At 35.8% G+C, this 27,121-nt stretch overlaps 1 protein-coding gene across 7 annotated transcripts in view; it reads left to right on the top strand.

Moving 5' to 3' along the window:
• Positions 1 to 27,121, top strand: part of LOC114239888 (uncharacterized) — a 471,744-nt gene that overhangs the window by 281,210 nt on the left and 163,413 nt on the right. The window contains exons 5-6 of one of the 7 annotated variants that reach the window (XM_089728036.1): positions 12,547 to 12,696; positions 13,228 to 13,419. The exons of 5 other annotated variants lie outside the window; for them this stretch is intronic. In XM_089728036.1, coding sequence (XP_089584162.1) covers positions 12,547 to 12,696; positions 13,228 to 13,418 — 341 coding nt within the window. In that variant the 3' untranslated portion in view covers position 13,419. Of the gene's footprint in view, positions 1 to 9,760; positions 9,911 to 10,981; positions 11,179 to 12,546; positions 12,697 to 13,227; positions 13,420 to 27,121 lie in introns of those variants that run through there. One more of the 7 variants, XM_089728037.1, reaches the window with a different exon arrangement.

Here is a 27,121-nt window from a genome sequence, read left to right as displayed (position 1 = left end):
CGGGCTGATGCATGGGTTAGGTTGCACGTCGACCTCTTTGTCGAGTTCGACGAGTACGGTTACCGGGGTCCCTAAGCCTGCTCTTAGTGTTAGAGCTGAAGGTATCTAATGCAAGAGTTATTGGATCTGATGGATCCGAAGGACGTGACACTATAGTATAGACACTGTGTCTTTGAAGTACTTTTAAAGCTGTATACTGTTAGTGTATGGTACCGTAAATTAATAATAAAATAAGTATATCTAGCTGTCTGACTATTCATTTTACTGTTGCAAAAGTCCTTCTTTAGTTCTAAATTTAACATGGTAGACGAGCTGAAGTGTCACCTAGCGATAAGTGTTTATCGATGATAAACGAGATAACCAGGACCGTAACTAAATAATTGAAGATATTCTTGGAGAATTTGTTTTTATTGTTTATAAGTGTTAAAATATTTCTTGAAGATTGAAGATAGATAAGTGATATTCCAGAAGAAATAATTATTAAAAAAATTGCACGACAGTTAACATGATCTTTATTTCAAATGTCGACGATTACACCTTGGCTGTCAGTAACACCAAAAACGTCGGAAATAATAAAGTCAAAACAAAAAACGTTAGATAAAAACCGTAAAATATTTTTTATAATATTTTTTTTACTGTTTGTTGACTTATCATAATTACGTGTCTTCTTTATTTCTTCTACTTTTAGTTCTTAGGGGTAATATAAATTGTGTTTTTTTATTAATTAGAGTTTGGTTTGGTGTTTCGCTGGATCAATTTTTTTTTTTGCTTAGTATTTTGGACGAGCTCACAGCCCCCCTGGTGTTAAGTGGTTATTGTAGCCCATAGACATCTACAACGTAAATGCCGCCACCCACCTTGAGATATAAGTTCTAAGATCTCAGTATAGCTACAACGGCTGCCCCACCGTTCAAACGCATTACTGCTTCACGGCAAAAATAGTGGTGAGTGGGGGCTGGGTGGTGGTACCTACCCATGCGGACTCACAACAGGACCTACCACCATTAAAAAGTAGTGGTTAATTAGCAAATAAATATCATATTAAAATTCTTAATGGTTTTTTTTAAATACTTTTTATTTAAATTCAGGTAATCAATTTGACATCAACTTAATGTCTCTGATGACTTTTTCAGGTATACAAATTTCACTATAATGACGCTTGTTGTTTTAAGTTTCCTTGACTTTGTTTATTTTTTAGATTGGGAGTTTACAAGAACAATACGAGGCCATCCGATGATTGTCCATAAGGGATTCAAATTTACAGTACACCGACAGTTTGGTTTGAAAACTCGCTGGCGCTGTACAGAGAGACATAGAGGGTGTCGTGCATTTATTTATACTATTGATGAAGAGTTAATTAATTTAAATTATGTAGAACACAACCATTAACATTATAGGAAATAATAACGAAAATAGCACACGATAATAAAGATTTTTTAATGCATTCACACTGTAACAAGAGACATAAAAGAAAAATACAATACGCTGAGAACCAAAGGCCTAGTCTTCTTGCCAATTTGTAGGCTCAATATTAAAAGTCCACATTACTACACATAAAAGAAATGACACTATTTTTCGGTCTCTTGTCCTTGGAAGGTTGAGGTTATAGATACGGACAAAGAAGCAAGAAATACAAAGGGCAATCTGTCGACCCAGCGCAGTATTAAGATTTTAAAACATTTCCGCGCATGGTAAGAAGACCAAAACTTTGCAATCGCCTAACATGTATATGAGATTCACGTCTTTTTCCCCAAGCGACACGCAATAGGCAACGAGCATTAAATCAATGATGGTGGCTAAACTTTTGTATAAGATTATAATTAAAAGAAAAATCCAAATATGACAATATTCAATGGAAAGAAATCTCTTAACATGAAGCTTAAAGATAAAAAAGTAAGGAAACAAGTGACAGGATGAAGTTTCTATATGCAGTATATCATGCCCAACGCTTAAAGTGGAATGCCTAAACGTATTGAAGATGATACACAAATAGTCATATCATGGACTTATTCTATTGGTACTAGAGGGAAAAGATAAGGCAGGAATCGTTGGGATGTCGAAAAAAAAAGAACTGCAAGTAAAGACTGGCTAACAGATGCACATGACAGAAAATCATAAAGACCTCTTGGATCTCTTTAATTTTACTATTTCGTTGATGTTCTATAATTTTGTAAATTATATTAAATGCATTAGAAACTATTTATCATTATCTTATATCTTTTAAATAATATATATCTTTATATCTATATCTATATCTTTATATCTATATATCTTTTAAATAACAATAATCCTGTCCGTGATATAAGATCGAGATTAGTAGATAGTTAATGTTGTTATTAGGAAACATGGAATCGATATATTCTCAGGGCATATTTCAGGTAATATAATCTTGCGGGCCGTAATGTACTCAATAAATGTCGACTGTTCCTATCTTTTACTTTCAGCCATGTGCGTATAAGGTTTTTTTTAATGATTGAAAGTTTACTGGTGGCCCGAAGGCCTTTCCAGTTTCACCAGGACAGGTGGTCGAGCAAAGGCTGAGCCAGGAGGGGTGGGATTTGCTAACAGCTGTCCGAGCGCCTCCGAAGGAGACCTAACAACTCAAGAGCAGCTACTTCGCGAATGAATCTACTACCGGATCAGAATCGCGATCCGCTGAGAAGATCCGGCGAGAAACTCTACGGGCTGATGCATGGGCTAACCTAGCCCGTCGAAATCTTTGTCGAATTCTACGAGTACGGTTACCGAAGTCCCTAAGCCTGCTGCTAGAGAGCCGAAGGCGTCTAATGCAAAGGTTATTGAATTTGATGGATCCGTAAGGACGTGTTGCGCATGAGGTATTTTAGAGGCAAAGTTGACTTCTTTGCAGTGCCTATGAGGTCCTTTACTACTACCGTTACTACTACTCTGCCTATTCTGCCGTAAAGCAGTAATGGGTTTCGGTTTGAAGGATGCGGCAGCCGTTATACTATGAGCCTTAGAACTCTGGTCTCGAGGTGTGTTTGTTGATGTCTATAAGCTCCAATAACCACTTAACACCAGATAATTCGTGAGCTGGTACTACCAACTAAGCAACAAAAAAATAAAATATACTACGGGGTTTATTTCATACAACTATAAAAGTCGTTAGCCAGTGTATGAAACATTACACGCTTTGAATCTTAATATTGACCCTTTTGGCTAATAGGTGTTGATAAGAAACGAATCTTTTGTACTTTAAGATCTACAAGTGTGCTGAGTAATTAATAATACATGATAGCTAAAAACATGACTGTATTTAATTTCTCACTATGGATTTAAATACATATTACATACATATGTATACAATACAATAAGTAACTATGTGATTCTGTGATTCTTAATTTCCAATTTTTTGCCAGATTAATAGATCCAATTAATAATAGATACAAGATGTCATGAAATTGACTTGTAAATTTATTTACTTCTCGCACGACATGATACCGAATGACCTATTTCTGCCGTGGGTGGTCACGTTTCGGTTCAAATAATACGAAAGCCGTTATATGACTATTATATAAAATTTGATATTTTTCAGGCATTTATAGGCGAAGACACCATTTATTTATTTAGACACACCAACATCAATACACACAAAACATTCAAGCTTAAAATTAACAGGTATAAAATAAAGTACTGGTATGTAAGCCAGTTACAGGCATGTACAGCAATCTCTTATAACACACATGTTACAGCAATTTTACAAGCATCGGAAAAATAGGTTAAATTTAAATGTTAACAACATAAGAAAAATAAAAAGTTGAAAAGAACATGAAAACAATAGTTAACTACTTAACATTCTCTCATCAATTATAAACAAAGAAACTTGGATACTAATTTGTTTTTGAGATCAGTGCACGTGTCGTAAAAAATGTCGATGCCGTAAATTAATGCCCATATTTAGTTATACCATCCGGCTTTGGAATGAGCTTCCCTCCACGAGGTTTCCCGAGCGCTATGACATATCCTTCTTCTAACGAGGCTTGTGGAGAGTACTTAGCGTTAGACAGCGGCTTGGCTCTGCCCCTGGCATTGCTGAAGTCCACAGGCGACGTTAACCACTTACCATCAGGTGGGCCGTATGCTCGTCTGCCTATCCTCCTCCTCCGTGCGTCGTATTCCTCAGTTCTGAGGGTCGTGACCTTTACTGAGCACTTTTTTTAGGACTATGTTTCTCCATTCACTTCTGTCCTCCGCGCAGTGGATAGCGACATTGATGCTGGATTCCAAAGTCGTCTTAATCTGATCGGACCAGCGAATGGGACTACGCCCCCTAGGCCTCTTTCCTTCCACTTTGCCGGTGATGAGAAGTCTTTCGAGATTGTCTGCCTATAAAGACAATAAAAAAAATATAAAAAAAATCACTACAAATCTTTATTAAAGAGGAATATTTAAGGAGGTTTGTTATTCTTGCGGGAATATGGAAAATTTTAGTGATAGGATACTGTGGGCAGTGGTCATCATCATTGAATATACTGAATTCGTTATGTATAATCTATATATTATATAAAAATGAATTGCTGTTCGTTAGTCTCGCTAAAAGTCGAGAACGGCTGTACCGATTTGGCTAATTTCGGTCTTGAATTATTTGTGGAAGTCCAGAGAAGGTTTAAAAGGTAGATAAATATGAAAATTCTCGGAATTAAATAAAAATAATAATTTTGTTTTTGATGTGTCCCTCCTTCGGACCGATTTCTTTTGTTTGTTTTAAGTTTATTTTATACAAAAGTTTAGGTCTTTTATTTATCGATTGAGACACTACGAAGTCTGCCGGATTAACTAATTACCAAATAAATTCGTGTCTATTTTACTTTTAGGTCTTGTCTTCACAACGTCGAAGCGCGGATTTCAGAATTTGATTTACAAAGGACATAAATTTACCAAGAAAAAGACGCACGGTCCAAAGATCCGTTGGATATGCACTCTGCATGACAGTAAAGCCTGCAAAGCAGCTTTGTGTACGATAGACAATTTTGTAGTCTATACGAAAAATGAGCATAGTCACGACTAAAAAAAAACAATTCATTCAATGAACAGTAAAATAAGATATAATAACAAAAGTGGAAAATGAATAAAAATACGTGGAAGATTCTAATTTAAATATCAAACGTATTGGAATATTGTAAAATTTACATGGCAACGATAGGTGAAAGTTATTAATGGAAAATTGAACATTGTAAGCGTTTTAGGTAAATAAGTCAATTTTAGTTAAGATGACGCTATGCCTTGAAAATTTTACAAAATACACGGAAGATTCTAATTTAAATTTCAAACGTATTGAATTATTATAAAGTTTACATGGCAACGATAGATATTGTAAACTGACAGTGATTAATGGAAAATTGAACATTGTAAGCCTTTTAGGTAAATTAGTTGATTTTAGTTAAAATGACGCTATGCCTTGAAAATTTTAATTAGTAAACTACTAGTGTTTAATTATACCTGTTCATGGGCTTAACAAAGCCATCATATTAATGGACCATGGGCTTTTATAGGTACTAATTATCACCAAGTCGTAAATACGAAACTGTAGTTTTCTAGTCATTAAATGCAAATTTAGATATATAATTTTGTTTATGTTTTTTATCTCAATCTACTTACGTCTTTTTATTGTTATTGCTACGATAATTGATATATTTTCAAATAAAACTAGAAAATATTTTTGTCACTTGTGTTTTATCAATAAAAAATATTAATATAAGCTGTTGTTATTGTTGTTAACGCATCCGAAATTTTATTTTATTCTAATATTTTGGTAATATGTAATTTTGCAATTGATTTGTAATAGAAGCAATGAAGTGTATATGGTAAAATATCAGCGAAATATCGATTGTTAAAATATGGACACATATTTTTGGAATTAAAGAAGGTACGTACATATTTTCGATTTCGATCATTTTGTTTCCAAGGAATTCGAATAGATGACCTCATGGTCCGGCTAGTGGGCATCAGTCCACGGAAACAGCCAAGCTATTGCAAATTCGTTTGAAGAAGAAAATGTCGTAGCTCTCCGGGAGTACAGTTGAGAGGAATTAATTTCAAAGCCACGTGCTATCCAAGAACGATATATTTCTACGCATCTAATCGGAGAGGCTCCTCCGGTCACCGTCCTCTTAATTAACCCATATAATTAACCCATAGACACAGCTCACTGAGTTTTTCGCCGGATCTTCTCAGTGGGTCGCATTTTCGATCCGGTGGTAGATTTTGCGAAGCACTGCTCTTGCTAGGGCCAGTGCTAGCAACACTCCCGGCTTGAGCCCCGTGAGCTCACCTACACGTCAAAGAGAAGCTGAAATAGCCTCTCAAGGTTATCAACATAGGTAAAAAAAAAAGAGAGACTCCGAGAGGTCGGGCTGAATGTTGCCCCAGTGCAGAACTAATTTCTACGACGTATACCAACGTGTGAGACCTAAAATGACTATAAAATTTTTTAGCTCCCTTATACGTGAAAAACAAGCGAGGTTCAGAGAATATTATACTAGACGGTTACAAATACACCAAACAGCAGACGCGCGGTATGAAAACCCGCTGGATATGCACCCTGTACAACAGCAGGGGGTGCAGAGCATCGATATACAGCGTGGACGATCAAATAATTTCCTTCAAAAACACTCACAATCATTAAAATAATAATGCAATACTGTAACGCAATAACAAGATCATTTTAGCTTTTATCTATTTATACTGTTTAATTTTATAATCGAATTATAATTATGAATATTAATTATATACGTATGTTTTATTTTAATTAAAAAAACTTCCTTTCTGGTGTTGACAAATATGAATGCTGGTGGCAGCATTGGAGCTTTCAATCAATCCATTATGAGCACATCACCGACGAGGACTTTGACCTCATAGATGCCGGCAAGCTAAAATGAGGGCGGTCGTAAGATACTTTTTTGGTTATTCCTGCATACTATCTATATATGGTTTTACGATATACATATTTACGTGTTTGTATATCGTGTTGCGTTATTCCGTGTATCCAACCACTATAATAATTAATTCACACATAACTCTTCTATTTCCATGTATCCTATCATTCCTCATAAATACTTGAACATTACAAAAAGTCATTACAGAAACTTGAAATTCAATGTTTGAAAATTTCCCCATGAACACTCAGGGTGGTGGTCCTATTTATATGAAGTATGGTCGAAAGCAAAATTACTAATCACTAACAATTTGTACCTGCTGCATTCATTTCGCCCAAGTAAGGATCAAGTTCTACAGAACAAGAATTCAGTTCTACAGAACTGAAACATAATCACTGAAAAGATCTTGATAAAATTATAATATTATATTGTTTCTTGACAAAAAAAAATTTGGATTTCTGAATGCTATTTAAAAACAATGCCGATAAAGGGGATTGCCCACTATCCATAGTGTGCTAGGCCCAAGATGGACATCAAATATTACTATAAAAATGTACTGATTCAAATTCTTAAATGTATTGGATATCTAAAAAATATATTGAAATTGACGCCACTATTATAAAAAATATAATAAAAATAAAAACTCGTTTTGAGGTTAATTTTCTATATAAATAAGTGTCGGATTGTGAGATACTTCAAGAACGTTTCTTTTCTTAATGTTTAAGATGTTCCTAATGTATTTTTATCCAATAGGGTATAAAAACACACTTAATTCTTTAAATATCTATATTTTCTTCATCTTCATACACAATTAGTATCATCTAAAAATAGCAAAGGAGAGCATATACACGGTTTTAAATCTCGGTCAGGGTAAAACCACAATTCACACAATGTTTTTTAGTCGTAGTATGAAACGTTTTTGATAAAAGTAAAATAAATCGAAGAAAAATCAAAACACATCCATTTTGTACGCAAGTACAACACCACAAGCAGCAAGCGAAGGTCAGTCAGTCAGATTAAATTCAGTGTTGTCAGTATAAAGAAAAATAATTACATGAAATTCATATATCGATAATTTTTTTAAATAACCGATAATTGATTTATATCTTAATCTTTTTTTACGAGTACACATTATTTTTTGTTTTTGTTTTAGTTGTACATATTTAAATAACAATACTAGTAAAGTTTTTTTTATTGCTTAGATGGGTGGGCGAGCTCACAGCCACCCTGGTGTTGCTAAGTGGTTACTCGAGCCCACATACATCTACAACGTAAATGCGCCACCCACCTTGAGATATAAGTTCTAAGGTCTCAAGTATAGTTACAAGTTAAAGTCCAATGGGTATGTCTTCGATGTTATTTTATGTGCATAAAATCCATTAAAATCGTTTGATTAATGATAATACTTAAAATGATTTATTTATATGTTTTATTTATATACTCAAAATATTTACTTCATACGTAAAAGGATTTGAAGCTGGCAATATTTTTCCCGCAAAAATAAAAATCCTTGTTTTTTCAATAGAGTTACTTTTTTTAAACTACTTATTGTAAACTATAGTGGCGCTTATTTGCAAGAAAGTAAATGCATATTTATTTATGACAAAATTAATGCACTAAGTATTTTTTCTATAATCTATTGTCCGCTTTGGGCCTAAAATGGGCCATCCCCTTTCATAAGTAATTGTCGAATATTGATTCGAGCATTGAAAATTAAGTTAAGCACTTGTTTTTTTAATAGGTTAACAGAGAACACGTAATGTAACCTAAAGTCCGCTAATAAACGCCCCCCGCATCTCCCTCGAGATCGTTGACCCCATTCGTTGAATCGTTTTACATTAGTTTACATTGCGCGTAATACACAAAACCAAATTTATGGGTATTGGTATTTCTATTACTAGAAGATCGAATATGATAAGCATCATCAGTTCATCTTTTAGAAGATTCGCAACCAGCCCATGCTTCGCACAGATGAATCAGGGCATTATGCTGAAAGTACACTGCAGCGCAATTGGATACGTAAATGTATGTAGAGTAGGGATCGCAGCGCATAAAATAAAACTTCCACTGTTCCAAAGTCTTCTGTTATAATTTAAAAATTAATTAACACTTTTGTTACGCCTTGCTTATTTTTTAACCGTCTTCGCCATCTTCCTTTTCTCTATCATTCTGTCTGTCATTCTCTTCTTCCTTTCTTTCCGTTTTCTCTCACTCACATCTTAACGCTCCGTTCCACACTCTTTTCATACGTTCCGTTGTTACCAATCCTACAGGTATATTAATTGTCTATAGCATTTAAGTTATTTATAAGATTTATTATTGAATTTTATTTGTCTTCATAATTTAGACTATTAAGGGTTACAATTAAAAAAAACTGCTATACTTGTCTATTAGGTACAACGTTTATGCTTTATAATTAAAAATTGTATAATTTATAATTAAATAAAATTATATATTAAAATGATGAACATCTACAACTGCATGCTTCCTCTATCTTACATTAGGTCTGAATATTCCCAAATCTTTCATTCTAATTTTTTTTTTATCATGTTGAACTCTTTTGCAAAAATTTCGAACTTCATCACTTTAAAATTTATCTCCTCGTGAGCATAAATATACCTGATTCTAAAGTGATTTTGTGAAATATTTTTCTCTACGTTGTTGTTTCATTGGCTGTTTCAAGCAAACTAATATTCAGTAAAAATAGATTTTATAATAATAATAATAAAAATTTCTATTTATATATAAATTTATAATTACATTATACGTAAACAAATACAACCTTCTTAATTGAATAACGAAATAAAACTATACTTGGATATATTTCTAACAATTTCATTATTAATATACGGTTTTAATTACAGAATTCGTGATGACGACATCTGCGAGAGGCAATCAGTTACTGGTTTTTGGCAAATGGAAATTCAACAAGCACTCGCAAAACGGATACAAGATACGTTGGCAATGCTCCTCGCACCACAGCAGGCGTTGTAAAGCCAGTGTCACAACTTATTGTAATGAACTAATCAAACACAATAATAACCATAATCATTGAAGGAAATCTTTCATTTTTTTGTATTTCACGTACGTTCAGAATATGTCTTACATGGCGTTTTGAAGATTTCGTGACAAAAGAACGCTACTAGCGAAGATCATCTTCGTAGCAACTCATAGCATTTAAATTTAAGTATCTATATGTATTAGCATCTCGATAAGCTCCTCTAGAATATGATACAAGGGCGGGATGATAAGTAACTAGCCTAACACTTAACTTTTCGTGATAAAATTAATTTCATTTTTCGATATAGTCTTCGTGAACCTCTACGCACTTATTTCATCTTCGTTCTAAAGCAGTAATGCCTTCCATAAAATGATTTCTTTCGACGCCTGCAAAATATTCCTCTACAGCGGCTATGACTTCATCATTTGTAGCAATGTTCAAAATTAATTCCTCACTTAGGATATGATGTACCTGTTCTTTTGAGATACCTATAGTGTTAGCTGTTTCAGATAACTTCAATCGTCGATCTGTTAAAACTATATCATGTTCTTTCACGACCATTTCCGGAGTCGTGACGCTTTTTGGACGTCCAGGGCGGGCTTTATCTTGGACACATGTACGACCGCGTTTAAACTCATTCACCCAGCTTTTTACTGTGGCATAAGAAGGAGCACATTCACCCAAAACATTATTTAACTCGTCATAGATATCTTTCCCCTTCATTCCCTTCATATGAAGAAACTTTATCACCACTCTTTCTTCAATTTTATCCATTTTGAAAACACTTGACGAAATAAATTTTCAAATTACAAAAAATCAATAAAATTGCACGCCTCCAAATTCAAACTTAGAACACAGGTGGCCAGAGATACGAATTTAAAAATGACATATATATTTTTTTAATTTTAACTTTTTAAATAATAGAGGCTAGTTACTTATCATCCCGCCCTCGTAAAGAATCATCTTGTGTGTTGATTTATTGTAACCATACTATATATAGCTTAGTTTTCTCCATAGTCCGCTATTTTGACTCCTTCGCATTAATGCATCAATGCGTTCATACAACACATATATTTTCCTTCAGATCTCATCATGGTTTCGTCATCAAGAGGGAAGCCACAGTTGATATACGAAGGGTTTAAGTTCAGCAAACAGCTGACATCAGGTGATAAAATTCGTTGGCACTGCTCCACGCATCACAGCAGAGGTTGTAGAGCCAGTGTGACAACTTATTGTAATGTACTAATCAAACACAATAATAACCATAATCATTGAAGGAAATCTTTCATTTTCTGTAGTACTTCACGCACCTACGTTGAGAAAATGTTATATAGCGAAGAACATCTTCGTAGCAACTTACCTCATTTAAAAATATGTATATATATATTCTTTTGGTCAGGAGGAAATCGCCGGACTCCCACCCTTCACTGGGGATGGCGGGCGGGGTATATCGGAGTCGAACCGACTAAAACCTCCTGTCGCTGAACAACCAGCATCCAAACCTCGCATGAGACAGAACTCATGAAAAGGCAAAGGGGGGAGAGTGAAGCGTTTAGTGCAGAGCACATCTCTCCCATCACCCTCCTCCTCGGGACGCCGGACTGGCGGTCGTCAGCGCCACGACCACCAGCCCGCCTAGATGGCGCCGGTTAGAATGGGTTATCCTACGGAATACCCCGCTAGGTCAAAACCAGCGTGGGTCGAGGATAGCCGGTCTTCCATCACCCGGATGCTCTTACGTAAAACGCGTACAGAGCAGCTTGCACGTCGTCTTCTTAGGCCCCCTTCGCCGGTCCCCAAACCAACATGTGAGGGGGACCCGAAAGACTTAGAGGGCCAGGGCTTGGGCGAGGTCCGCCTAACTGGCCCCCGCTCGACGGCGGCGGGCTTGTGCGTCTCTCACGCGCCCCGCCGCCTCCTTCCGCTAGATGGTGGACTCGCAGAAGTCGAGCATCGCCCTCCACGACACGTCGTCGCCGAGTATCGATGACACAACACTCGGCAACGACAAGTCGGCTCGGCTCCGGTGCAGGAACTCACCGAAGCAACCATGCCCAGTGAGCACCTGCGTGAGCCGGAAAGTGAGGCGTCCTCTGTCACGATTCACCCAGTCCACAAGGACTGGGCGAATCGCCTCGATGGTCCTACGACCAGCCGAAGGATCGGCCAGCCGCCTGGACCATGATTCCAACACCGCTGAGATTGGGCCCTCCGCGCTCTGACCACACTGGGGCTGGGGCGCGCCACGCCCCGGGCTCGCCCCGGTTAGCCCGCCACTGATAGTCAGCGGCGAGCGCCTCCGCCTCCAGGACCCAAGGTGACGTCCCAGCCAGCACCCACGCCGCCTCGAAAGAGATGGTGCGATAACCACGGATGAATGTACACATAGTAGCATTTCGATATGATAAAGAATCCTCATTTAACGTCTGTTGATTTATTGTAACCATACTGAAGAAATAATAAATTATTGTAAAAAGTTTCGCACACTTCTAAATGTCAAAATACTCCCAAATAGGAATACATCCAACATACACTTCTTGGAATTTTTAAAGTAAACCAAAGACGTGTTTTTGTTGTTGTTGTAAATCTAATTTATGTTATCTTTGAAATGTAATTCTGCGTTCATACAACACATATATTTTCCTTCAGGTCTCATCATAGTTTCGTCTTCGAGAGGGAGGTCGCATTTAATATACGAAGGGTTTAAGTTCGGGAAACATCTGACATCAGGCGATAAGATTCGTTGGCAATGCTCCTCGCATCACAGCAGAGGATGTAAAGCCAGTGTCACAACTTATTGTAATGAACTAATCAAACACAATAATAACCATAATCATTGAGGGAAATCTTTCATTTTTTTGTATTTCACATACGTTCAGAATATGTTTTACGTGGCGTTTTGAAGATTTCGTAACAAAAGAACGCTACTAGCCAAGATCATCTTTAAATTCATCAAAATATCATATTTAAATTTAAGTATCTAAATGTAGTAGTATCTCGATAAGCTACTGTAGAATATGATAAAGAATCATCTTTTAATCTGTTGATTTATTGTAACCATACTATATGTAGCTTAGTAACAGTTTTCTCCATAGTCCGCTATTTTGATTCCTTTGCATTAATGCATCAATCAAGAGAAATAATCAATTATTGTATAAAGATTCTCTCACTCTTCTAAATGTCGAAAAACTCCCAAGTAAGGGTAGGTGCATCTGACATGCACTCCTTTGAATTTTTAGCTTAACTTAAGACGTTTTTTTTTTTAAATCTATTTCATGTTATCTTTGAAATGTAATTCTGCGTTCATACAACACATATATTTTCCTTCAGGTCTCATCATAGTTTTGTCTTCGAGAGGGAAGCCACAGTTGATATACGAAGGGTTTAAGTTCAGCAGACATCTGATATCAGGTGATAAGATTCGTTGGCAATGCACCTCGCATCGCAGCAGAGGATGTAAAGCCAGCGTCACCACTTATTGTAATGAACTAATCAAACACAATAATAACCATAGTCATTGAAGGAAGTCTTTCATTTTCTGTAGTACTTCACGTACTCACGTTGAGAATATGTCATATGGGGTATTTTGAAAATTTCGTGAATAAAAAACGCTAATAGCGAAGAACATCATTGTAGCAACTTATCTCATTTAAAATGTATATATAGTAGCATCTCGATAAGGTACGGTAGAATATGATAAAGAATCATCTTTTAACGTCTATTGATTTATTGTAGCCATACTGAATAAGTAATAAATGATTGTATAAAGTTTCTCACTCTTCTAAATGTAAAAAATACTTCCAAACAGAAGTACATACGACATGCACTCACTTCTTCGAATTTTTAGCTTAACCAAAGACGTGTTTTTGTTGTTGTTGTAAATCTAATTTATGTTATCTTTGAAATGTAATTCTGCGTTCATACAACACATATATTTTCCTTCAGGTTTCATCATCGTTTTATCTTCGAGAGGGAAGCCACAGTTGATATACGAAGGGTTTAAATTCGGGAAAAATCTGACATCAGGTGATAAGATTCGTTGGCACTGCTCCTCGCACCACAGTAGAGGATGTAAAGCCAGTGTCACAACTTATTGTGATGTATTAATCAAACACAATAATAACCATAATCATTGAAGGAAATCTTTCATTTTCTGTAGTACTTCACGCACCTACGTTGAGAATATGTTATATAAGGTGTTTTGAAGATTTCGTGACAAAAGAACACTAATAGCGAAGAACATCTTCGTAGCAACTTACCTCATTTAAATATTATGTATACTTAGTCTGGCCATAAATACTGTTACAATTAAATATAAACAAAATATTACATTTAAATTTGGAATCTGTCATTTTTATATGATTGCTCATTGAGTTTTCTCATTTTGGCACCAATACATTGTACAGTATTTTGCGATATTAAAATGGAGTGGGGTGATAAAGAGAACCAAATCGCTGTGATTGCATTACACAAAGTAGGATTGGAGCCAAATGCAATTATTAAAACTCTCCATACGCTAATGTTTGTGTACCGGGCTATTAATAGTTGCAATGAGACCTCCTCTGTTTGTGACAGAAAAAGATCTGGCCGTCCACGTAGTGTTCGTACGAAAAAGGTGGTAAAAGCAATAAGGGAAAGAATTCGAAGAAATCCTGTCCGAAAGCAAAATATTTTATCTCGGGAGATGAAGATAGCACCTAGAACCATGTCGCGTATTTTAAAAGATGATTTAGAACCAGTACGTTTCATAGAGGCTGCACCTCTATGAAACGTACTGGTCATTTCTTAACTGATAATTTAAAAGAGAATAGGGTGGTAAAATCGAAACAACTACTGAAGCGGTACGCAAAGGGAGGTCATAGAAAAATTTTGTTTACGGATGGGAAATTTTTTACAATTGAGCAACATTTTAACAAACAAAATGACCGTATTTATGCTCAAAGCTCTAAGGAAGCTTCCCAATTAGTCGACAGAGTGCAACGTGGGCACTATCTGCCTTCAATGGTGGTTTGGTGGGGTATTAGCTATGAAGGAGTGACTGAGCCATACTTTTGTGAAAAAGGTATCAAAACATCAGCACAAGTGTATCAAGATACCATTCTTGAGAAGGTAGTGAAGCCCCTTAATAACACCATGTTCAATAATCAAGAATGTTCCGTCCAGCAAGACCCGGCGCCAGGTCATAAAGCTCGGTCTACGCAGTCTTGGTTGGAAACGGACGTTTCGGACTTTATCAGAGCTGAAGACTGGCCGTCGTCTAGTCCCGATCTTAATCCGCTGGATTAAGATTTATGGTCAGTTTTAGAGAGTACGGCTTGCTCTAAACGCCATGATAATTTGGAGTCCCTAAAACAATCCGATACGATTACGATTGGCAGTGAAAATTTTTCCCATGGAAAGAGTGCGTGCTTCTATTGATAACTGGCCTCAACGTTTAAAGGACTGTATTGCAGCCAATGGAGACCACTTCGAATAAGATTTTTATACTTTAAATTGTTTTATATTTATGTATTAAACTAACTCACTGTAAAAATAATAAATGATATTTGAAATAGTTTATTTTTTAATGTAACACTATTTATGGCCAGACTAATATAAATATGTAAATATAGTAGCGTTTTGATAAAATGAATAATATGATAATATGATAAAGAATCATCATTTAACGTCTGTTGATTTATTGTAACCATACTGAAGAAATAATAAATTATTGTATATAGTTTCTCACTCTTCTAAATGTCGAAAAACTCCCAAGTAAGGGTAGGTACATCTGACATGCATTCCTTTGAATTTTTAGCTTAACTTAAGACGTGTTTTTTTTGGAAATCTATTTCATGTTATCTTTGATTTGTAATTCTGCGTTCATAAAACACATATTTTCCTTCAGGTCTCATCATAGTTTTGTCTTCGAGAGGGAAGCCACAGTTGATATACGAAGGGTTTAAGTTCAGCAAACATCTGACATCAGGTGATAAAATTCGTTGGCATTGCTCCACGCACCACACCAGAGGATGTAGAGCCAGTGTGACAACTTATTGTAATGTACTAATCAAACACAATAATAACCATAATCATTGAAGGAAATCTTTCATTTTCTGTAGTACTTCACGCACCTACGTTGAGAATATGTTATGTAGGGTGTTTTGAAGATTTCGTGACAAAATAGCACTAATAGCGAAGAACATCTTCGTAGCAACTTACCTCATTTAAATATTATGTATATATAGTACCATTTTGATATGATAAAGAATCATCATGTAACGTCTGTTGATTTATTGTAACCATATTGAAGAAATAATAAATTATTGTAAAAAGTTTCTCACACTTTTAAATGTCAAAATACTCCCAAATAGAAGTACATCCAACATGCACTTATTTGAATTTTTTGCTCAACCAAAGACGTGTTTTTGTTGTTGTTCTGAATCTATTTTATGTTATCTTTGAAATGTAATTCTGCGTTCATACAACATATATATTTTCCTTCAGGTCTCAACATAGTTTTGTCTTCGAGAGGGAAGCCACAGTTGATATACGAAGGGTTTAAGTTTAGCAAACAGCTGACATCAGGTAGTAAGATTCGTTGGCACTGCTCCACGCACCATAGCAGAGGATGTAGAGCCAGTGTGACAACTTATTGTAATGTACTAATCAAACACAATAATAACCATAATCATTAAAGGAAATCTTTCATTTTCTGTAGTACTTCACGCACCTACGTTGAGAATATGTTATATAAGGTGTTTTGAAGATTTTGTGACAAAAGAACACTAATAGCGAAGAACATCTTCATAGCAACTTAACTCATTTAAATATATAGTAGCATTTTGATATAATGAATAATATGATAATATGATAAAGAATCACCATTTAACGTCTGTTGATTTATTGTAACCATACTGAAGAAATAATAAATTATTGTAAAAAGTTTCTCACACTTCTAAATGTCAAAATACTCCCAAATGTAGAAGTACATCCAATATGCACTTCTTCGAATTTTTAGCTTAACCAAAGACGTGTTTTTGTTGTTGTTGTAAATCTAATTTATGTTTTCTTTGAAATGTAATTCTGTGTTCATACAACACATATATTTTCCTTCAGGTCTCATCATCGTTTCGTCTTCAAAAGGGAGGCCGCATTTGATATACGAAGGGTTCAAATTCGGGAAACATCTGTCATCAGGTGATAAGATTCGTTGGCACTGCTCATCACACCACAGCAGAGGATGTAAAGCTAGCATCACAACCTACTGCAATCAATTAATCCGATATAATACGAAACACAATCATAAAAAATCATTTGAAATTAAACGAGTCTAGACGGTTTTTTTTCTGGTGGTAGGACCTCTTGTGAATCCGCGCGGGTAGGTACCACCGCTTCGTCTATTTCTGCCGTGAAACAGTAATGCGTTTAGGTTTGAACGCAGGTGGGGCAGCCGTTGTTGTAATTATACTTGAGACCTTAGAACTTATATCTCAAGGTGGGTGGCGCATTTACGTCGTAGATGTCTATAGATTCCAGTAACCACGTAACACCAGGTGGGCTGGTGAGCTCGAAAACCAATCTAAGCAATAAACAAAAAAAAATAAGACGAGGAGCACATTTAACGTTTAAGCTAAAATTTAAAACTTTTGTTATTAATATTTTGAGAGTTTACTGTAAGAGTTTACAGCTTACAAAAACAAACAAACGCGAGAGCGAATATTAAACCTATAGAACTGTGTTCACTGTCAGGATAGTAAAGTAAAATAAAAAGAACTACAAAAAACAACTGAACTTGGAATTAAATAAAAGCCGGTATTAACAGGGTTTTTACACAAAACTAATGACTGACGTACAGCTTTGTATACCATCATTGGTAAGATAGTGCTGGTTCAATATAAAGGTTTTGTGTTCATTTTAAAATAAAGTTTTTTTTGTAATTTGTAGTTTTAAAATAATGTGTTTATGATGAGAAAATTCGTTACTAAATACTTAATAAATACTAAATACTTTATTCTAACCGTATGAAAAAATTTAATAATATGGTTTCATTATATACATATGTTTTTTTTTACTACCTTGATATTCTTGTACCATTTACAGCTTTGGCTCGTTTTGGGTTTTTCATAAACTGAGTATGCCACTCACCTTATTACCACATTTATACCCACGTACCTAATGCATTTGTACCTATATAGGAGTTGAGAGGTGTTGCGCGACTTCGATAAAGCGACACGACATGAGAATCCTCTACTAGAGAAGCCGAAAACTACATAGCCGATCCTGCGGACCAAATGGTAAACTTCGCCCAAAACACGTCATTTCGGATCCTCCCGATCCACAACGGTGCTTCTAGCTACCCCAAGCATCGGTCATCATTCTCGTCGAACCCGTCGCTTGCGACGAAAAGCTCGGCGAATAAATTAACCCACAGACACAGCCCACTGAGTTTCTTGCCGCATCTTCTCAGTGGGTCGCGTTTCCGATCCAGTGGTATATTCTGCGAAGCACGACTCTTGCTAGGGTTCGTGTTAGCAATATCGTCAGGTTTGAGCCTCGTGAGCTCATCTACTAGTTAAGGTTACGCCGATATGGTCTCTCTAGACCTTCAGCTTAGGTGGAAAAAAAAAGAGAGGTGCATAATGGGATTTTTGTTTTAATTTTGCCGTTTTAATTAGCTGAGTCCGAATCTCCTGTCTGAATCCTCCTGTCTAAGTGTGAATCTCCAAATTCAGTGCGATAAAATCGATATCAAGATAGGCAAATATACATAAGAATATAATAAAATAAAAGTATGTTAACACAAGGATGTCGAAAGTAAAGTGCGCACTTTACATTTGTTTTTTGTTATGCTTTTTGTTGTTTCTGCATCTGGTTTAACACAATCAGTTTCGTTTCAGAGATCATAATGGCGACATCTTCAAGAGGAAAGCCGTTACTGATATGTGATCGATGGAGGTTCAGCAAGCACTCGCAAAATGGAAGCAAAATACGTTGGCAGTGCTCCTCCCATCACAGCAAAGGGTGCAAGGCGACGATTGTGACCTACGCAAACAGTGTTATTATTTCAAGAAATCAACACACGCACACGTGAATTTTTACATTGAATTTATTATTAATAAACAATTGTATATATAAAAAAAATTTAGAATTTATGCAACCAAATTAAGTTTGATAGTTATATTTCTATTCCCCTTACGTAACGAGATTTATTTACTATTGTATTATATATTACTATGTATTATATACTATTTTGCAAAGATTTTTTTAAAGATTTGTTCCGGTAACTTTTATGTTTCATATGTCCATATAAATACAACAAGTAAACATATGTTTCCCTCTTTTAGTATTAACTGGATATCATTTCTTATTTGTTTCTGTTGTTTTCATATCCTTTCATATCCTTTTTACGGTCTTGAGATATCTATGCATATTGCTGTAGAATGACAATACTTAAGTATGTTTGAGACAACAATTCTTTGCAAAATATACAGATTTTCGACAAGTTGGCGGTGTAAATTACGTATTAGCCTTTCCGGAATCCGAAATGGCTAAGTCACTTTATAAAATGGTCTTGGTGGGCTCTCGGAGACGATAATACATAGTTTCCTTTATTTTTTTATATAATTATTTTGTTACTCTCTTTTCTTGCACAATGGAGTAGCATATTCACTAGATGAATAATAACTATCGATACATAGTATAAAACAAAGTCGCTTTCTCTGTCCCTATATCCCTATATCTTTAAAAGTACGCAACGGATTTTTATGCGTTTTTTTTAATAGATAGAGTGATTGAAGAGGAAGGTTTATATGTATAATAACATCCATTAAATAGTGGAGAACTTAATAATAAATTACAGTTTCCGAAGCGAAGCGAGGGCGGGTCGCTAGTCTCCTTAAATAAAGTAAAAAAAATGCTTCGCTTTATTTAAAATATATTTTGCGGTGTTACTAATCCTAGAATAGGTCGCGAATACCGCATCTCTTTTTTTATGAAAGCCAAATACAAACCCAATCTAAAGAAATAGTTGGTATACACCAGGATTCATTCTATTTACTGTTAAAATATGTATCGACTAACATATATTTTTTAAACTAAGCATTTAAATTAGTAAGTAAGTATCTATGTAAGTAAGTAGATTTATATAATGAGTATTTTAATATTTAATAAGTAATTATAGATAAATTGTTATCAATGGTGCTAAATTAATTTAGCATTTCAGATTACAGGGTGTTCGAAATCATTGGACAAAAATTACACGTACTTATATGGAGTTTTAAGAGTTTCTTGTTATTTTTATAATTATTAACTAGGTTATACGGCACCATGGTTGTTACGAGAAATTAAAGTTTATTACTAGTTTTACAGGGTGTGTTTTTTTTGTTACAGGTACAAAAAAATGCAGAAATATTTAAGTGTAGAACTATTCTTGGAAGTAAAAAGAAACGTTTATGTTTCACTTTAACATTTGCGAGCGAGCACTTTACATGTTCAATTTATTACTTTAAATTGCTTTTTGAAGTGAAACTTCTTTAGAATCGTTGTGATTTTAAACTCGATGAAACGAAATGAAACGAAACGAAAAAATAAGTGCGCCGCGATTGGCTTGCCGAAGCGGCTCCGAGCGGCGCCGACAAATCACGAAGCGCTCCACACGGTCTCGCGTCCCCGACTAGTTAAGTGTGTTTTTGACGTCCGTGCACACTGTCGTGGCTCTCGGAGCGCCCTGAGATACTTTTATTTCTATTTAGTTTGTTATCAACAGATGTCGCTGCACGTAAATTCAAAAATTCCTGAATCGCGGTGACGAGATGTTACACAGTTGATAGACCTTCTCGTATTTCTCTTACTAAATCATACTTACCTAGCGTATCATGCGGGTGAGGTCATCATCAGGGTGAAGCTGCTCCATTGCACTGCGGAGTGGTTGACCCTTGCGATTATATTTATTTTTAATAAGTTTAATTTCTACCGTGTGTGACTTGCACACACACAATTTTTTTTTCTTTTCAATTGGCACCACGGTTGTTTTGCGAAGCTAAATTTATATAGAAATTTTGATTTCTCAGATTACAATTTTACTTCCTCATCCAATCCGCTCTCTGTTTCCAGGTCCCCAGTACATAATGTCACATCATAACAATAAGATCTTGGTGTTAGACGGATATAAGTACGTGCATCATGTGACAAGGAAATTGGGTGGTCTGACCAAGGTCAGATGGAGGTGCAGTCAGCATAACGTCGCCTGCAAAGCTGCTGTTCACACTCTGAACGATCAAATATTTAAAATCAAAAGTGATCATTGTCATCCACCGAAATGAGGATACATTGTCATTCTGCTGCATAATATAAATAAAAATTGTCATTAGAGTAAGAATAATTTCATATGTGGAAATAATATTTACAAAATAAGAATCACAGTTTCTATCTATACATATAAATAAAATTAGAGTGTCTGTTTGTAATATTGAAATAACCGCTTTTTACTACATGTATATGAATATACTTAGTCTGGCCATAACTGTTACAATTAAAAATAAACAAAATATTACATTTGAATTTGGAATCTGTAATTGTTATATGATTGCTCATTGAGTTTTCTCATTTTGGCGCCAATACATTGTACAATATTTTGCGATATTAAAATGGAGTGAGTGATAAAGAGAACCGAATCGCTGTGATTGCATAACACAAAGTAGGTACGGAGCCAAATGCAATTTTTAAAACTCTCCATACGCTTGGTATTAGTAAAATGTTTGTGTACCGGGCTATTAATAGGTGCAATGAGACCTCCTCTGTTTGTGAGAGAAAAAGATCTGGCCATCCAGGTAGTGTTCGTACGAAAAAGGTGGTCAAAGCAGTAAGGGAAATAATTCGAAGAAATCCTGTCCGAAAGCTAAAGATTTTATCTCGGGAGATGAAGATAGCACCTAGAACCATGTCGCGTATTTTAAAAGATGACTTAGGACTTGCAGCCTATAAGAGACATACTGGTCATTTCTTAACTGATAATTTAAAAGAGAATAGGGTGGTAAAACTGAAACAACTACTGAAGCGGCACGCAAAGGGAGGTCATAGAAAAGTTTTGTTTACGGATGAGAATTTTTTTACAATTGAGCAACATTTTAACAAACAAAATGACCGTATTTATGCTCAAAGTTCTAAGGAAGCTTCGCAATTAGTCGACAAAGTGCAACGTGGGCACTATCCGACTTCAGTGATGGTTTGGTAGGGTATTAGCTATGAAGGAGTGACTGAGCCATACTTTTGTGAAAAAGGTATCAAAACATTAGCACAAATGTATCAAGATACCATTCTTGAGAAGGTAGTGAAACCCCTTAACAACACCATGTTCAATAATCAAGAATAGTCCTTCCAGCAAGACTCGGCGCCAGGTCACAAAGCTCGGTCTACGCAGTCTTGGTTGGAAACGAACGTTTCGGACTTCATCAGAGCTGAAGACTGGCCGTCGTCTAGTCCCGATCTTAATCCGCTTGATTAAGACTTATGGTCAGTTTTAGAGAGTACGGCTTGCTCTAAACGCCATGATAATTTGGAAAAACAATCCGTACGATTGGCAGTGAACATTTTTCCCATGGAATGAGTGCGTGCTTCTATTGATAACTGGCCTCAACGTTAAAGGACTGTATTGCAGCCAATGGAGACCACTTCGAATAAGCTTTTTATACTTTAAATTGTTTTATATTTATGTATTAAACTAACACATTGTAACAGTAATAAATGTTATTTGCAATAGATTTTTTTTTATTTTTTATTGTAACAGTATTTATGGCCAGACTAAGTATATACGGCACAACACCAAAATAATAGTTTATACAATTTTTCTCTGTCTGTCTGTCTGTTTGTTCCAGCTAATCTCTGGAACGGCTGGATCGATTTTGACGAGACTTTCACTGATAGATAGCTGATGATCTAAAGAGTAACCACTAGTTTTTTTAAACTAGCTTCGCCCCGCGGCGTCACCCACGGTACGAAAATAATCGCGGGTAACACCGCGCGGGACTCTGCTATTAATAATAAAATTTAATGTTTCCGAAGCGATTCAATATGTAGGTATCCAACCGAATATCGTTTGTAAACGTGTCGTCAAATGGACTAATCTCTATATATAAAAATTAATTGCTGTTCGTTAGTCTCGCTAAAACTCAAGAACGGCTGAACCGATTTGGCTAATTTTGGTCTTGAATTATTTGTGGAAGTCCAGAGAAGGTTTAAAAGGTAGATAAATATGAAAATGCTCGGAATTAAATAAAAATAACAATTTTGTTTTTCCTTTGATGTGTCCCCCGTCGGTCTTTTATTTATCGATTGAGGCACTACGAAGTCTGCCGGGTCAGCTTGTAACAAAATAAAATAGACCTTATTACAACGACACCTAAAGTATGTTGTTAAATGTTATTTTTATATGGTCACCTAGGAACGTATCCCCTATAATTCCGTATATGTAAATTACCATTCCATACCATTCCTCTCCATAGAGAGCTTTCACTGTATTAGATGTTCCGGAATATGAATGAATGTGTTCTGGACTGACACTGGTTCTGTTAGTCACTTTATGGTTTCATAAATGATGACGATATTTATGACTGATGACATATTATTGAAATTACATCATTTTGAAGTCTAAAGGTGACACAATAATTATAAGTACATGCACATTTCATTAAAGCATTCTCTTACGTTCAGATACAATTTCGGCGTCTTCTTCAAGTGTCATATCGTTTCTCCATCCCCTTTTTCTAACGCGATTGGCGTAAGTTATTTATGAATTCCAATCACAATCTTCTTTTTAAGCTCCTATTTACCTAGGTATACTAGTCTATCTACTAATAAAAATTGTGTTAAAATAAATTTGGTATGTAACATGTGCGTAAGGAAACAAGAGTTAATTTTATGTAGCAATTAAATATTAGTTTATACGTAAAAAAACTTCAGTTAAGTACCGTTAAAAATGTGTATATTTCGTTATCTTCTTCGAATCTATATATATAAAAGATGTATGTGTTTGTGTATGTTTACTTAAAACTCGGGAACCGTTAGCCCAATTGATATGAAACTTTGCCCACATTTAAAGGGCGACATGATCACTCCGATAATGGTGTTATTTTTTTCTTTTGAATCATACATAGGTCGTATTGATATGAGATCTATATATGTGAAAGAGAATTTATGTATGTTTGTCTAAAATAATATTTTTTTTTTTTTTTTTTGCTTAGATGGGTGGACGAGCTCACAGCCACCTGATGTTAAGTGGTTACTGGAGCCCATAGACATCTACAACGTAGACGCGCTACCCACCTTGAGATACAAGTTCTAAAGTCTCAGTATAGTTACAGCGGCTGCCCCACCCTTCAAACCGAAACGCATATTACGTATTTTGGCTTTCTGAATCGTCTTATAGCTTTTATGGCTTTAGTATAAAAGTGTATTTAGTTGCGGGCGAAGTCGCGAGTGCAGCCAGTATAATATATTATAAAACTGAAAATGTTATCATGAGTTTATTTGTTTTATGACCTCGAGCGTCAGTTTTATCTGTTTGAGGTGAATTTTTGTGCACTTCTTATTAGTACCTCAGATCAGATTGGAATATATTAAATTATAATGAAGATCCTGGCACATCACGCATCAGAGTACAAACATTGCAAATGATGCGATTCCTATTTAGAGAGAGTTACAGAGAGCATGAAAAATATATTTTTTTTTTTTTTGTTTTTCGAAAAACGAGGAAGAGAAGCCGCCCCAGAACAACTTGGCGTCGCTCGGTGGAGCAGGAGCCAGGGGTCTTGGGCATGACGTGGGAGGAGCTAGAACAGACTGCCCAAGACCGATGTAAATGGAAAAATTTGATTCGAGCCCTACACCCCAGCAGAGGGTAATAGGAAGGAAGGGATGATGATGACCAACCTTATGTTTTTAACGAGTTTTGTGTTTCATTTTATTTTGATTTTTTTTACTTTCGTCATAATTAACTTTTAAATCTAGTAATCGCTTGTTATTATGAAGAATAAATTACCGTAAATGCAGCTTAAAGAAACTTTAGTCAAATAAAACATATACTTAAATATAATTTGGTTTCGAAATATCCTTCTCCTTGCATCGAATATCCTTGATGCTGTCGTTGTTGGTGTGTCGGTCGTGGCCTCTCTGAATAACTATCTCTTGGACTATCTTGGCTTTCTTATCTCTTTCATTCACAAACTCTTTCAACGTCTCCTGGGTGTCGGGAAAGTTGACTAGGAGATTTACCGGGAAATGGGTAGCAGCTTACTCTAAGTATTACACCAGTGCACCGCGAACGCAAATATTTACTGGTGGTAGCTTGTGTAGGAAACTCACACGCTACCACCGTCCTGGTAGCAGCTATAGTATAGACCAGTAACTCTCGGATGGTCACACCGGGTGGGTAAGCAGGCGGCTTCAGCCTGGAAGAAATTGTCAATAGTCCCAGCAAGGCAGTGCTTGTATCTACTACTGGATCGGAATCACGGCCCGCTGAGAAGATCCGACGAGAAATTCATTGAGTTAAGTCTGAGTGAGTTAAGTTGGACATCGAACCATTCGTTATATTCAACGATAACAGTGACCAAAAGTATATCGAGAACATGGGTGGCGAGAATGCGAAATGACGTGTTCAGGGCGACGGCGGCTTTATGTTTTCCGGTCGTATACGTAATTAGAGGTGGCCATGATAATAAGGTCATCGTTTCACGCCGCTTTTTTGATAAGGCTTTCTGACGCTGCCTTCAGATACTTACTTATCGATTCTAATTTCAAGTCGTCGTGAAAATCTACATTCCTCGTTTGAAGAGTATAACAGCCCGATCAAGACCTCGTGTCTTAAAGTGGGTATCGACATTCACGTTGTGATGTTTTCCGATGACCACTTTAAGCCAGGTATACCATGAGCTTATTATTAATGATAATAAAGAAAGAAACAGTGCACTTCACTATACTCAGTTCTTCGTATAAAAGAGCGTGAATTAAAAAGAAATCATGTCTTTTAGGTTTAAAAAGAAATGTTATGCATTATACTGGTGGTAGGACCTCTTGTGAGTCCGCGCGGGTATGTACCACCGCCCTGCCTATTTCTGCCGTGAAGCAGTAATGCGTTTCGGTTTGAAGGGTGAGGCAGCCGTTGTAACTATACTGAGACCTTAGAACTTATATCTCAAGGTGGGCGGCGCATTTACTTTGTAGATGTCTATGGGCTCCAGTAACCACTTAACACCAGGTGGGCTGTGAGCTCGTCCAACAATCTAAGCAATAAAAAAAAAAATGTTTTACACGTTTTAAAAAAATAATACATTGAACCCTTTCTTTTTTAGCAATTACACATACGGAATCATGCAACAATCGTATTTGGATATCAGGGTACAAATATCATAAGCACATGATTATTAAGTTCAAAACAAGATGGCGCTGCAGTCGTTACAATAAAGCTTGTAAGGCGTTCCTTCATACCATAGACGATGTAATAGTAAAACACCAGAATCTACATAATCATCCGCCTCTTAACTAAATGAAATACGGATTAGGGGTCCGGCTTAATGGGATAATCTACACAGACTGGCCAGAGATTTTGATATCTAATGAAACCCAAGGTAAAGTTATTTAAAACAACTAGCGGTCGCCCGGTAGTCGAAATTCGACTATAATTTGAATTATAAGTTTTAACATATTACTAAAGGTCTATTGTCAAAGACTATCATATATCTCTATTATAACAAAATTCACCAAGGCTTACCAATTAAAGATAAATAATGTTGAAGACAAACAATATTAATCTATTCTCAATTTGACCGCAGACGGTATGTATATATGCGTGTGTGTGTCAAATACATGGTAGTGTGTGTAATGTTTTTTTTTACTGATAAAAAAAATAATTATGCGCAAATGCACAATTAAAAAAAAAAATTAGCATTCTTCTCTATATAAACGATAAGTGTGGAAAATTTCATACTCATTGGTTCACGCAATTTTCGTAAAAAGAAGTACAAAGTTTTTGCTTCACGTATTTAATATATAGATACTGGCTTTAAAAAAATAATACATTTACGTAATGGTGATTTGGGAAATTAGTGGTGAATACATACCTACTTTATGGTAATTTGGCGGATTTTTTTTTGGTATAAACAACGTGTCATGTTCCCGGTATGTAGATGGTGCTACTGCGTAATATTTTTTTGTTGTTTAAATAAATTTAAAAAAAAGCGAAATAAAT

Source organism: Bombyx mandarina, chromosome 06, assembly GCF_030267445.1.
Source record: "Bombyx mandarina strain Sakado chromosome 06, ASM3026744v2".
Taxonomy (NCBI): domain Eukaryota; kingdom Metazoa; phylum Arthropoda; class Insecta; order Lepidoptera; family Bombycidae; genus Bombyx; species Bombyx mandarina.
This window is presented reverse-complemented; position numbering and strand designations above follow the sequence as displayed.